General features: G+C 45.2%; 1 protein-coding gene across 12 annotated transcripts in view; it reads left to right on the top strand.

Moving 5' to 3' along the window:
- Positions 1 to 14,676, top strand: part of Dgki (diacylglycerol kinase, iota) — a 461,894-nt gene that overhangs the window by 247,610 nt on the left and 199,608 nt on the right. For 8 of the 12 annotated variants that reach the window (XM_039108367.2, XM_063286710.1, XM_039108370.2 and 5 more), the window contains 4 exons: positions 135 to 209; positions 731 to 829; positions 7,913 to 7,995; positions 9,729 to 9,789. In XM_039108367.2, the coding sequence (XP_038964295.1) occupies positions 135 to 209; positions 731 to 829; positions 7,913 to 7,995; positions 9,729 to 9,789 (318 nt within the window). The remainder of the gene's footprint in view (positions 1 to 134; positions 210 to 730; positions 830 to 7,912; positions 7,996 to 9,728; positions 9,790 to 14,676) is intronic. The other 4 variants (XM_039108368.2, XM_039108371.2, XM_063286709.1 and 1 more) reach the window with 1 other exon arrangement.

Below are 14,676 nucleotides of genomic sequence, written 5' to 3'. Positions count from 1 at the left end.
AGTGGCTTGGAAGTGTCAAAGCATGAGAAGCATGCAGTCAACAGCATGCGCTGCTGTCCTCCTCTACATGGTTCTGCATGGAAGCGCCAGGGCTGCCTGCCTCTGAGTTTAGCTGCTCCCTCCTTCCCCCACAGAACTCCCTGAAGGCTTCCAACCGGAAGAAGAAAAGAACAAGTTTTAAAAGGAAAGCCAGTAAAAGAGGAACCGAGGTAAGTCTTTCCGGGAGATGTGTCAGGCACACAGCTTTCTCTGTAGAGGCTACTTAACCCGAGGATCTGGCCCACACTTAATTTTGTGGTGTGCCTTGTGGATATTTCTTTTCCCTTCAGCTATTCAAAGCATGTTGGAATCCTTCATGTTCCCAATCAGTTCAGCTGTCCATCGATTCGTCAGGTCTTACCTGCCACGCCAGAGGCAGAGCACCTGCCCTTGCTTGGAATGTCTCCCCCCCCCCCCAAACGATGCTGATGATAGAGATGACATCAAGAACCAACCCTCCTAGAGCCCTTAGAGCATGCAGAGGGAAATCCAAGGCATAGCTCAGCCTGCTGGGTAAATTAGAGTGGGAGGAGCTCAGTTCCAGGACATGTGCACACACTGCTATGAAGACTCAGTCTTTTGGAATAAGACTGGGGATCTTAGGGGTGCACAGTGTTCTCTCTCCCCATTGCTTTGTGATTATAACCACGCCATGGGTGTTTATCCTAATGATGCTGCCTGCCTCCTCCAGCAGGAAAACAAAGGTCGTCCTTTTGTGATCAAGCCCATCTCCTCTCCTCTCATGAAGCCTTTGCTTGTCTTTGTGAACCCAAAGAGTGGGGGAAACCAGGTGAGCCATTTTTTTTCATGTGTTTATCTATTCAATATGTCAAGGACACAATCCCCAGCACAGAGTAAAATAGCATCCTAGGAGCCCAGGCATCTGAGCTCTGCCAGCACCAAGACCAGACTCAAAGAGTTGGCCGTCTGTCACTCTCCTTCCATAGGCAGCTAGACCGGAGGTACTCAGAAGACCTGAGGGCTAGCGTTTTCTTTACAGATGTTCTAGAATGAAACTTTCAGAGTTTTTATGAGTTAATGGACTTCACTTAGAAGCAAAGGAAGATGTATTCACGTTCAATATGGCCACACTGAGGAGGGAGAGAACAGCAGAGGGGTCCAGTGGCCCTATGTCCGTCTACCCTCGCTTTTCATGACTAGGGGTGCCATTACCACTTGTCTCTACTTCTTCCTGTTATAATTTAACCTGACTCCTTTGTCCCTGTCCTCAGGGAAAGGAACATCCAGAGCTCATTTGCCACAGCAATTGTAAACACTACCTCAGGCCAGAGAAAATAATCAGTTCCTAAAGACTTCATTATTTCATTTGCTCTCTGCCCAGCTCCTTCAGTATAGCTCGATATTAGCCCCATTTAAGAATACAAATATGCCCTTTCAGAAGTTAATGGCATGCCCTTGGCAACCTTGCTCCGTAAGGACGAGGTTGGTTTTCTCCACAATACAGTTCTTTATCTTTTTATCCATTTCTCTTTCTGTTCCCTGGGGCTTCTTATTAAGGCTCTTCTGTGGGCTTTGGTTTTTCTATTATTTTCTGGGGAATTTGGATGCAAAAATATTTTTTCCTGACTATTAAGTGCACGCTTTACACTTTGAGAAAAGACTCTTTGAAGTTTCACCATCAACAAGTAGAGATCTGAGCTTCCTTGAGGAAGGGTGCCATGTCATTGAGTTTTGACTGAATTGTCCAAATGAAGTCATCATTGCTAAAATAATGGCCATTTCCCAGGATGAAACAGTGAAACTTGTCACAGGAGAACCTATTTCACAGAAGTCTTGGGTTTCCTCTTCTCCTTCTTCAAGATTCCTGATCACTTGAAGTGTTAAAAACCAGTCTCAGTACTGTGGAGAAGGGTAAAACAGATTTTATAACAAAGAAACAATGTATTTTCTGCAGCCCTCTTTTCCTGTCTGTGAGTGAGGATGTCCTTTCTAGTCCAATGGTGTGCTTCAGCTGGAATACTGGAGAAGGACCTGGTGAAGGGTTTCTGGGGGTTGATGTTCAGTTTGCCCCGACATACTCACTCAGAAGCCGGCTTCCTTGTAACCTAACTAGGATGATGCAATTGAGAATCCAGAAACCGAGCGAAGTACATGCGGTTAGTTTCATGGTTTTTTTGGTCGTCTGAGCACCGCAGGCTACGTAGCTTCTACAGGTTGTGTCAGGGCACTCCCTACATAACCCATATTTTTAAGTAGTCCAAGCTGGCTTTGAGCTCCCTGGATAGTCAAGAATGACTTGAACACCCTGCCCTCTGCCTCCTGAGGTTTAGAGCATGTGCCACCATGCCTGGTTAATGCAATGCTGGGGGCAGAACCCAAGATTTCATGTGTGCTTGGCTAGCACTCCACCCTGAGCTATATACCCCAGCCCGGAAGTGGCTTCTTTACTCATTTACTTCCTTCCCTGCATATGCAATTTGGTTTCCCTTGCCTTTGTGAGGCTAGCAAGCCAATTAGGGTACAGCTGTATTCCTGTTCCAGTCGCTGTGAATTAATAATGACAAAAGACTTCAGACATTATCCAGTGCTGCTTCTCAGTTTACTAAGTGCTAACAGATCAAGGACGCCTAAGCGAATTTGGAGAAAAACAAGTTTTTTCTTTTGTTAAGGACAGAAAAGGGGCCAATGGGTGTGGGGTGGGGGTGGGGGTAGGGGAGTAAACCAGGTATTTGTCCTGTGTTCCAAGCTGAGCACGTCAGACTGCAAGCACTGTGGAATTCCACAGGGAAACTGACTTTGAGGTGATCTGGAGATTTATAATTGAAGGGGCTATACAGGTTCCGTGTAGTTATTTGGAGAGGGAATGTGAGAGGAAAGTCCCCTCTCTTCTCTAATATGGGAAATTTCTGGTCATCCTTCAAGGCTCACTGGAGCCTTACCACTTTCAAAATCAGTCACCCTCTCTACTGTGCTCTAAGGACACACCGGTCCCTCAGGGGTGTAGTGGTGGTGTTCTCTAGGTTTGTGTTCTCTCCAGGGGTAGGCGTCAGAGCCCTAGGGGGAATTTTAGGGCACGGAGCATAGTAAACCAACCATCGTATTGTGAGAGACACCAACACCAGAGCAAACTGCGGTGCAAGTTCCGAATTTCAGTGACACTGCCGCGAATGGAGCATGCAGAAAAAAAAATGGAAATGTGATTGGATAAAGGTTTCCAGCCCATGGAAAGTGCCTTAAAACTTGGGTTTGTGCCACGGAAACTAGAGTTAGAGTACTTGGTTTTTTGAAGTCTTTCTGTTTATGAATGGCAAGGAAACATGGCTGTTGAGTGTGCAGATAAGGCACAGGCGGCATCTCATTGAGACATGATGGTGACGAGCATACAGGTAGAACCTCTCATCCCTTACATGTTCTAGATGCTACCTCTGCCTCTGCTTTAGGAGACAGAACTAGCTAGCGGCCTGGCCAGGGTATCAGGGTTCTTATTCCTGCTGCAGTAAGAGGGGTGCACATATTCCGATTTTTTCGTAGTTTAACAATTAATATTTCACTTGTCCTACTCATCTGGTTTTAGGTAAAAGGCATTTCGGACTCATCTCCTCTCTGAAGAGTAGGCTCCAAAACCACGGTCAAACTCGCGTTAAACAACTGGATGATATCGCCATCTAGTGGCTAGAAAGAGAACTGTCTTTTTGTTCCCCCATTTAGGCTTGGAAAAAAATTTAACATTTTGAAAGATTATATTGCTCTAACATACTCCAGGACTGTTTCTGTGTAACAACACTTCCATTTACTTCTCACTGGTTGTCCCTATTTACCCAGCACCATCAGTGTACACGTGACACTGGTATTCTGTACGGACTTAGACGCTGGTTGTACTGTTGGTACCAGAAATATTTGAGGAGACAGGTTCAGGCACTGAAGCATCAGCATTGAAGTACTCTCCCTGTGGGAGGGAGACTGAAGGCAGCAGACAAAGTTTCCTCCAACACAATCCCTTCCTTTGTGTGGGAAGTTGACACCCCTCCGCCGTTTACCCTGTCTCACATTACCTCAAATAAGTTCACAGATGCACAGATGTTAACCACTGGAGTGGGTCTATGTAGCCCTACGAGTCAAGGGACTCCCTACTCACACTGTCCAGTGTGGAGTTCCAAGGCGGATGTGTGGAGGAAGATAGATTCTTAGACTGGAGCTCCAGGTACTGACTAAGCAAGGGGTAGACGGGGGCTGAGGGGTAACTGCTGGTGGGCAGCTTTATACTGGCTGATTTAATACCACTCCCTGTGAACCAGTGTTCCCTCAGAAAGTCACCCTCCTAAGTCAGGGGCCAAGTATGTCAACAGAGACATAGGGAGCAGATGAAAGACACTTACTTCGAATGAGGAACAGATTCGGTAGACTGTCTCCACAATACTTCAGTGCGAAGACTCCGTGAAGGCATTAGGTTTTGAAGTGCTGAAAAAGTTTCAGTCTGGAGCTAGATACAACTTTATTGTTTTCTATAAATTTAGGCTTCACAGATTCAGACTGGTTTGGAGAGAGAGCCCAGGGGACAGTAGGTAACTGACGAGGGGCCTGGTAAGACTCCCAAGAGACTCCCAAGAGTACCCAATCAAGAGTACCCAATCACATAACGGCTACAGAGGTCAATGGTCAGATGTTATACCTGGGAGTGGGACAGGAGTTCATGAGCACTGCGCCCCTCCCCCCAGTCAAGAAAACCAGACTCCGGCATAAAAGTTGCAGTCCTTGCATTTGGCATGCCACATGTGAAAACCGTCATGTGCTTAGACTTGCTGGTGACAGTTGTGTAAATGACCAAGTAGATTACTCTGGATACCGAGAAAGAAGCAAATGACCCCTTTCCAGTGCATCTCACTTGTAGGACCAGTCAGCTCCATTTAATTCGTTGCCTCTGTGAAGGCACAGAAGTAGCTTATCTCAGTGTTAGAGGCAGTTGGTGGATCTCATTTAAATGTGTGAGTGTTTAACTTTTATGAGCATCTAGCTGTGTGCCTCGCTCACCTGGACTTCTTTAAAGAAGATAGCAGTGTGTGTGCGTGCACGCGTGTGCGTGTCAGAGAGAGAGGAAGAGAGAGAGAGAGAGAACACATGTCTGATGGCTTCCTCAGTCACTTTCCTTGGTCTTTCTTTGACAGCAGAGTCTCTGACTGAACTTGGAGCTCACTGTCTGGACTGGTTGACCAGCAGGCTCCAGGAATATGTCTGTCTCCACCTCCCTAGTGTTGGGGTTTTAAGGGTGTGCCTGTCTTTTAAGTGGGTACTGGAGATCAAAATTCAGCATCTTCACCCTTTCTTAGCAAGCAACATTACATTACATTACATTACTCCAGGCCAACTGGAGTACTTCTTAACCCATATTAAGTCTGTTCGTGCTTAGAAGTAGCCAAGCACTGCTGCATAGGCTGTTTCTGCTCAAGTCCAGGGGTGCTGTTCCAATGGACTGATCGGAGAGCAGACTCTTTGGGGCATAGAAGGAACAACATTCCAGGCTTTGTAGACATCCCTCTCTTGGGAGGATACATCAAGCTATTAGAAGTTCCAGTGGACACAGATTTAAAATGAACAAAACCGAAACCATGCAACTGGTGAGACCTTATACAGAAACTTTAGGTCGAGCAAAGTACCTTTCTGCACACTATATTTTCCTTTCATGGAAGCTGTTAATTATTTCACATTCTCTGTATAATAGGAGATGCTGAAATCGTGATGTGTGTTCTTACATAGCAGAGGTGGCAAGGCATAATCAACACTGGTCATTCATGCTGCTTTAGGGAGTGAATCTAACAGAAAATCCGACTTTCTGTCCAGTCAGTGGGATATACTGTATAAAGTAGTTGGTCATCAAACTGATGTTTACGTTATCCATATAACATAAAATAGGACAAAATAATCCTGACTGCACTTGGTAACAAGGCCCAGGATGAAAGAAAGAAAATGCCATTCATGTTGTTGGAGTGACGTCCCTAAATCCACGCTTGCGTTTGACCAGGAGCAAAATGTTTCATTTGGTGAGGCTGATGGAGGTGCTAGGATAATTAAGGGTGGAATAACATTATTCCTGAAAGTACAGCAAGCCTGTGATAAGGCGGGACTTTTAGATTACAGCTTTGGGGAATCTGAGGAACAAAAGCCCTGCATGGGCTCCTGCACCAACTTACACAGTAGCGAGATAATTACCGACTACATCGGACCCCAGGCAGCCAGTGTAATTGAACAATGGACTTACAGAAGAGCCAAGAAGAAAGGGAGCAGCAAGTAAGGTGTCTCTTTTGGGCTGCATGCTTAACCATTAACGAGGCAGTTAAGTCCCATTACATCCCTCTTCATACCATACCTGTGCTGAAGCTCAGTGCTCTCCCACACACAGAACAAGCCCCTTAGTTCTCAGCTCAGGGTTCAAGCTCCCCCTACTCTGCCAGGGCATCCCTTCCACGAAGCAGACCAGAGACGCAAACAAGCATAGTTTTTGAAACAATCATCGCTCTACTAAAGGAACAGCATTGTGCTTGACAAACTGTTAAAATGATCAAACTATTACTTTCTGTGATTGATAAAAATGAGTCACTTTGCTCAAGATCAAAGCTCTGTTGATATTGATAATCCAAAAATATCATGTTTCTTTTTTCCTCAGTGAACTTTAAGAAGCATCTCTTAAACTACTACCTTTTGTGAGTCGCATTATCTGTGAAGGTCACAGTTTCTTGAAACCACATCAGGTGACTGAGGAAGGGCTGGTTTAAGCTAACGCAGACATGTAGAACAGAAATGGTTAAAATATGTTATGGCAATATTATCTAATGAACCATCCTCTGTCATTTAACATTAAATTTAAACTTTATTGTTCAGATTATTATTTTCCACATACAATATGAAACATGGGTAATATTAGTTAGCTATGAATTTATTGAAATAATTTTTATATGTGAAGCCAAAGTGTAAGTGAAAGTGTGTGTGTGTGTGTTAATTATATGGAGAAGTTTAGTTCTATTTGTATATATGACAATTTTATTTTTGATATAGGCTGTTACAGTGTAATTAAAACTGGGTTTGAATTCACAGTCCTTTATCTATATGTCTTGAAAGCTCGTATTCTAGTATTATGGACCTGGGTCACCATGCCAGACACACATAAAATGTTTATGTATAAAGTATATTTATACTTCCATTCTGCCTGCTTCAGTGAGAAAAATTATTTCAATAAAACTACAATGAACTAACATTGCCTGTTTTTCTGTGTTCAGACAAAGTAAAAACCAATGTTAGATGACAGAGACTGGCCACTTTCTATATAATCTTATCATCATTACAAAGTGATGTCAACCTCATAGATACTGTCACTAAGCGTGTACCACACGTTACTGCAACTGAGCCTTGCAGAAGCGAGCATTCTCCATTTCATATTAAAGAGAACACACAGAAAGCCTAGTAAAATTATCCAGGTTGGACACCCATCTCACCTGGGCATATACTCAGCCCAGGTATAGGTAAGCACACACATACAATCAAAGCTCACGACTTTAACTACTGTTCCCTATGGCTTGTAATTAAAGGATTTGCTCGGTGTGTGTGTGTGTGTGTGTGTGTGTGTGTGTGTGTGTGTGTGTGTGTGTGTGTGCCTATGTGTGTGCGCGCGCGCACGCGCCCACCAAGGCCACGGCTGGCTATCCGACCTGTGGGGAACTTGAGTTACATGCAGTTATAGTTGTCATTGTGAGTGCTAGAGGTGGACTTGGCGCCCTCTTCAGGAGGAGAAGTATACACTCTGAAGCACTGTGCTATCGCTCCAGATCACTTCATTATCCTTTAAGAGAGAATGAGTGTGGTCTTCCTTTTCTCAGTATGGAAAAAATGCCTTTTATGTATTTGTTTGTTTATTCTTTTATAGGGAACCAAAGTCCTACAGATGTTTATGTGGTACCTGAATCCACGGCAAGTCTTTGACCTTTCTCAGGAAGGGCCAAAAGATGCGTAAGTCAGGAGACACCCTCCATGACACGGCTGTAAAGTGGACCCTTGGAGTTGGGGTTGAGGCTGTTTATTATCCGGTGGTCTGGTGAAGTCTTTTGTTAACTTTCTTACCTGCAGTTTGCTCTTAAACCTGAAGCCCCCCACATGCTGGCTTTGCATTTGTTTCCACCAAATTGCTGTCTGATCAACTGTTGGGTCAGGGCCTGCTGCTGTGTGCTTGCTGCCAGTGTATGCAGGACTGAAGCTTAATCTTAGAAAGCCAGGGAGTGAGAAGGAACTCGCTTTTCTGTTTAGGTTTGTCTGATTTTGAAGACACACTTAAACAGAAATGTGAGTTTATAGCTCAAAGGGTCAACATATGTATGAATAAACTTTCATTCTGGAGAGATTGTGTGTGTGTGTGTGTATGTGTGTGTGTGTGTGTGTGTGTGTGTGTGTGTGTGTATGAATGCATCCAGAATGTGTATCTGGGGGTAGGGGAGAAAGGAAAAGAAAGAAGAGAGAGAGGAAAAGAGGGGAAAATGGAGGGCCGGACAGGGAGGGGGGAGGGGGGAGGGAGGGAGGGGGGAGGGAGGGAGGGGGGAGGGAGGGAGGGGGGAGGGAGGGAGGGAGGGGTATTGAGGTGAACTAATTGTAGCTTTGCATGCTGCAGTTCAGTGAGACAGGCATTTCAGTTTCTGTTCTACCTCCGTTCTGAATTTATGTGTCTAGTTAGAGGTGTTGAAAATGAAGTCTAGATGTACAGGACCCAACATAGCAGCAAAGAACGGGGCATTTCATGAGGATCAGAGCAAGGCAAGGAATATTTTCAGGAAAACATACACCATTTATTACATGTAAGTAGATGGTTTTTTCTGGAGCAGAGCTACCAGTGCCTGCTTTCAGCAAGGCAGAATGACTTTGTTCTCTTGAAGCCAATCAGAAAGATGAGATGATCTGACCCCTTCAAACAGGCACATTCAAAGTAACGAGAAACCGGTGGGTTTCTTCCCCGACCCCAGGCTGTGGGTAGAGGAGAGACTGTGCGTGAGCAAGCTAAGGTAGACGCGTGCTCACGGTAGTAATGGCAGTGATGAGTCTTCTCCATCTTTATCAGCTTTCAATTATTCAAGGATTAAGAGTGGGAAGTAGAGACTTGCTGGAGAGATGGCTCAGTGGTTAAGAGCACTGACTGCTCTTCCAGAGGTCCCGAGTCCAATTCCCAGCAACCACATGATGGCTCACAATCATCTGTAATGGGATCTGATGCCCTCTTCTGGTGTGTCTGAAGAGAGCAACAGTGTACTTATATACATAAAATAAATAAATAAATCTTTTTTTAAAAAAGGAATGGGAAGTGTAGATTTGAAAAGTAAATAGACTCAGGGGAAGCTAATCAAAATTAAATAAGGAGGAAACATAGGGATTACTGATTATCAATTAATCAAATTTTACCCCCTTTGATAAAGGAGAAAGGAGAGTGACAGAAATGGACAATAAGAAAGGAAGTAAAATCCTAAAGAGAACAATAATGTGTATCGAGAGGATGGAGAGTTATGGGAATTCTCCCTCCCAGTGTTCACAGAGCACCGGAGACCTCTGGTTTCTGGTTCAGTGGCAGGAGTCAGTTTGCCTTGGCTCTGTGGGCAGTGGAGGAGCACACGTGCTCTCTATGGGCAGTGCCCTTTCATTTTGCCCCCTAGTCCCTCTCTATAGAGAACAAGGTCTTACCTTGTCTTCCATTTCCTTTCCAGGCTGGAGCTGTACAGGAAGGTACCAAATCTGCGAATTCTGGCCTGCGGTGGGGATGGAACGGTAGGTCCTTGAGAGAGAACCTGTTCTCTCTCTCCCCATCTGTCTTCCTGACTGGGTTCCCTGGGAGAGGTTTATCTCCAGCCCCAGTCTTTCCCCTCTCAAATGAATGCCTGGCTGATGAGAATCATAAACCGGAGGCTGAGAAGGACTTTGCTGTCCTCTGGGGACACACTCAGCCTTCTACGTCTGTGGTACTGCACCGTGTTCTGTTGCAGAGTAAGGACACTGCTGTCACTGGATAATGATTTCCACATTGTCTAACTTCCTTTTCAAATACTAGTGGACAGATTTCCACTTACTCTTTCGTAGCTATTGTTTATTAATCAAATTTGTTTTTAAACGAACACATAAAACCAAAAATACCATGACCAGGCCTCACCGTTGTTAGTCATTTTTGATGGTAGCTTTCTTACTAAGGAAATCTCCTGCCTCGTTGTGGTTTTGATTTTCATTTTCTTGAGTATTAGTGGTGTTGGACTTTCTCACACAGGACTGTCCCCCATTGTTGTCTTTTGAGAAATGCTTATTGCGGTTGCCTCTTTTAAACTGGATTGCGTTTCTGTGGTCGAGCTCTTTAGAATTCATTATTCAGTCTGGATATTAACCCTTGGTCAGATGTATAGTTTGTAGAATAAATAAATAGAAAAACAAATGTATGAAAATAAATAAACCAACATAAAACAATGATAGATGAGAGACTCAGACACTGCTCAGTGTTTTCTAATGACGTCATGGACTGAAAGTCCTTGGTAAGGTACGATGGTTCTTCATGCAGACAGCATATGGGTTCTGGGGGTCAAACCCAGGTCACCAGGCTTGTGTGGTAAGCACTTTACTCACTAAGACATCTACCAGGATCATCTTACCCTACCCTTGACTGCCTGTCTTGTGTTTTTCATTTTGCTGTTCGTTTTCAGTTAAAGGACTTCTGGTTTGTTTTTCTTTCTTCGAGACAGGGCTTCTCTGTGTAGCCCTGGCTGTCTTGGAATTCACTCTGTAGACCAGGCTGGCTTCAAGGCACAGAGGTCTGCCTGTCTCTGCTTCCCAGGCGTACACCATAGCCTGGCTTGTCGCCTCTTTATGGGCTAATGAATGACATAGTTCAGCAGGCAAAGAAGCTTGCTGCTAACCCGATCATGTGAGGTCACTTCCCGGATCCCATGTTGTAGAAGAAAAGATACGACTCTCAAACATTGGCTTCTGTCTCCCACATGAGGGTCGTGGCACAAGCACAGAGAATCCACTGATCTGTACTTTCTCTCTCCCTTTCTCCCTCCCATTCTGTCTCTCTCGCGAACATTAAATAAATAAAACATTAAAATTCTTTTATCATTGTTTCTCTCTTGTAGCATTGTTTATTTTCTCCTCTACCATTTCTTAAATTTCTTCAAACCAGCTGTTTTTAAATCTGTAGTCCAAAGATTTTCACATGCCCACTTCCTGTGGTTTCTTTCTTGTGCTTTACTTGTACAGTAGGCGAGACCCTGGTTTCCTGACAGCTCTCTTGGTGTTGGCTTGTGACATCATCTGACGTCACCCAAGCATCGACACTTAGGTTTTTATTCCAGTCTTTGTATTTTGGCTTTACTTGTGCCTTTCCTTAGAGAAGCTCTTGAGAGGCTTCCCTACCACCTCTGCAATTGCTTTTGCTATTTCAACAGTAGATGACAAGTTCCAGCATTTACCGTCGGTGTGTTGTAGTTTCCTCACTAGAGGGCAGTCTAAGACCACACTTATCCTAATCCACATGGTATATCATTCAGCTTGAACCAAGTTATAACCTAAAAAAACAGTTATCAACTCCCAAAGCAAGCTGTAGAGCGGGCTTCACTCAGACACCTTATCCACAGCAACGTCCCTGTGTTCACAGAGACCATCTTCTGGTCACTCATGTTAAAAAGCTGTCTCAGGCTATGAACTGGAGACGGCACTGGAGTAGCCCCACGGCCGGTGATGCTATGTGCCGTGAATAGCTCAAATAGACTTATGGCCTGAGACAACTAGAATCAGGTGAAGGCAATGCTGGCCCAAACTCAAGCCCAACAGACTGGAGATTTACGTCTACGTTGGTATCGGTGCAGGTCCAGAGGCTCTTTTGTTAGCACCGGCTTGGGAGTGGAAACTTCCCCGAATGTCATACCTGGCATTGGGTTCCAAGGTGCTGGAGTAATTGACTTATTCCATCCTCAGAAAATGTATGCTTACTGTGCACAAGGCTGGGCTAAGGTTGGAGTAGTGTCAGGGAAGGCAGTTTCTAACAAGTTGAATATAAGACGAGTTGTTCTTGTGTTCCCCAGCTCTAAGGGCCCGTGCAGTCTCAGGTGTGAGGTTGATACCACAGCCGGAAGGGATGCAGGACAAAGTATGAGTCTTTCACACTGGGGCTCAAGATATTGGCTGGTGGTGATATAGGACTAGAAGCTTTTTCCTCGAGTACTTGCTTGGGCTTGGCTGTGCCACTACAAGTCTGAGATCAGAGATGGTGCTTTTGGCACCATCACTGATGCTAAATTGGGTCACATAAGGACCTGTATCGGGACATCTCAGACCAATTCCAAGGCAGGCAGTGGGGAAAGCCAAGACTTGAGTCTGCCCCTCCAGAGCATGGGTCTGTTTCAGACACTGGAGCCATTAGTTGGTGAGGTCTGGTCTAGTGATGGGTCCTTTGATTTTCGCCTGGTGTTAGAACCCGTTGTTGATGCTCAGGACCGAGCTGGAAGTCCTGGGCTAGCTTTCGTGCCCTGCCAGCAGGTCGAGTCTGCCTCTGCTTCTGCTGCCCGAGGCCAGAGAGCAGAGTGTATCGGAGTGATCATTGCTCCTGAGAATCGACTTGGAGCAGGGTCAGGAGCTGTTTCTCTTCCATCTCGGTTCACTCTGGTAAGACCGATGCAGGGTTTCAGGTCTAACTTAATGCCCTCCCCTTTTCCACTTAGGCTGTCTTTCTCCCCAGCCCTCGGGACTGGCTCCTTCCTGTCTTCTTCAGTGCACTTCCTTTTACTGTACATCGACCAGGCACTGCGACGTCTCACCTGAGTTGTTAGCTTTTGTGGAGGCAGTGTGGTGCATGGCAACTTTTCAGACTACTGTGTGGGTGACGCGATTATCACTGGAGAATTGCTCCTTGCCACATTGCTATTTGCTTTTAAAAATTGGTCATATTTAATAAGAAGTAGTATGTGGTTTCTGCTGAAATTCTGTTTTTTTTTTTTTGAAATAGAATGTAGGGCATTGATAACATGGTGATGTCTCAGAGGTCAGTTGTTCATTCTGCTGGCATTTATAGCTTTTTTGCTTGTGTGCGCATGCTCATTTATGTTCAGGTATGTGTGTAGAGGTCAGAGTTCAACCTCATGTGTCTTCCTCCGTTACTCTCCATCTGGGTGAGCACTCTTTCTGTCTGTCTGTCTGTCTCTCTTTCTGTCTCTGTCTCTCTCTATCTCTCTGTCTCTGTCTGTCACTCTGTCTCTCTGTCTCTCTCTCTGTGTCTCTGTCTGTCTGTCACTCTGTCTCTGTCTCTCTCTGTCTATCTCTCTGTCTCTGTCTGTCACTCTGTCTGTCTGTCTCTCTCTCTGTGTCTCTGTCTGTCTGTCACTCTGTCTGTCTCTGTCTCTCTGTCTGTCTCTCTCTCTGTGTCTCTGTCTGTCTGTCACTCTGTCTGTCTCTGTCTCTCTCTGTTTCTCTGTCTCTCTGTCTCTCTGTCTCTCTGTCTCTCTCTCTCTCTCTCTCTCTCTCTCTCTCTCTCTCTCTCTGCTTCACTCAGACACCTTATCTACAGCAACTTGCCTGTGCTCACAGAGACCAGCTTCAGGCCTGTGGTCACTCATGTTAAAAAGCTGTCTCAGGCTATGAACTGGAGACGGCACTGGAGTAGCCCCACGGCCGGTGATGCTATGTGCCGTGAATAGCTCAAATAGACTTATGTCCTGAGACAACTAGAATCAGGTGAAGGTGATGCTGGCCCAAACTCAAGCCCAGTAGACTGGGGACTTAGGTCTACATTGGTACCAGTGTAGGTCCAGAGCCTCTTTTGTTAGTGGCCTGGGAGGGGCCTTTTAAAGACAGTGCCACTCAGCCTCTCACTGAACTGTGGCATGCTAATTTGACTAGACTGAATGGCCAAGGTGAACCAGGCTCTTTCTTTCCCTGCCCCTTCTGCCCCGCAATGAGGAGATTATAGAGCATGCACCATCAGTCACACCCTTCATTTTAAGTGGGAATTAGGGTTTCAATTCAGGTCCTGATGCAGCTAGCATTGTGACTACTGAACTATCTTCCCAGCCCCTCGTCTGTGTTGTTTGTGAGAAAAGTATGGAGTCCATGTTTATCCCTGGCCTCTGTCTTCATGCATCTAGCAAAGGTGAAACACAGTCAGGGAAGACTCTGTTACCTGTGTACTTTCTTCTGGGTTTGGAGTTTGATATTTCAGACTCTCAGGATGTGTTATGGACTGTCTTTGGTTTTCCCTTGAGTTCCCTAATTATGATGCTTTATTCTCAAAGAGAGCAACAGAATCTCCTTTCAAAACCTGGGAGCCCTGGATCCAACACTGGAAGTATGGCATAAAGGAAAAACGTGTTTTCAAAGCCTGTGTGCTGGTTGGTTTTTATCAACTTGACACAGACCTAGGCATATCTGGAGAGAAAACGCCTACATCAGAAAGGCTTATAGGCCAGTCTGTGAGATGTTGTCCATGCTAAAGTGAGGCATCCGTGAAGATAGAGGAGGTTTCTGAAATGCTTATCACGTGCTAGTTTGGAATGTGGTCTTAAGATTTTCAAAAATTGTTATGTGTTTGAGTATTTTGCCTGTATGTGTGTCTGTATATGATGTGCATGCCCGGTGATGGAAGAAGCCAGAAGACAGCATCGGATCCCCTACAACAGTGTG

This window comes from Rattus norvegicus, chromosome 4 (genome assembly GCF_036323735.1).
Source record: "Rattus norvegicus strain BN/NHsdMcwi chromosome 4, GRCr8, whole genome shotgun sequence".
NCBI classification, from domain to species: Eukaryota; Metazoa; Chordata; class Mammalia; order Rodentia; family Muridae; genus Rattus; species Rattus norvegicus.
This window is presented reverse-complemented; position numbering and strand designations above follow the sequence as displayed.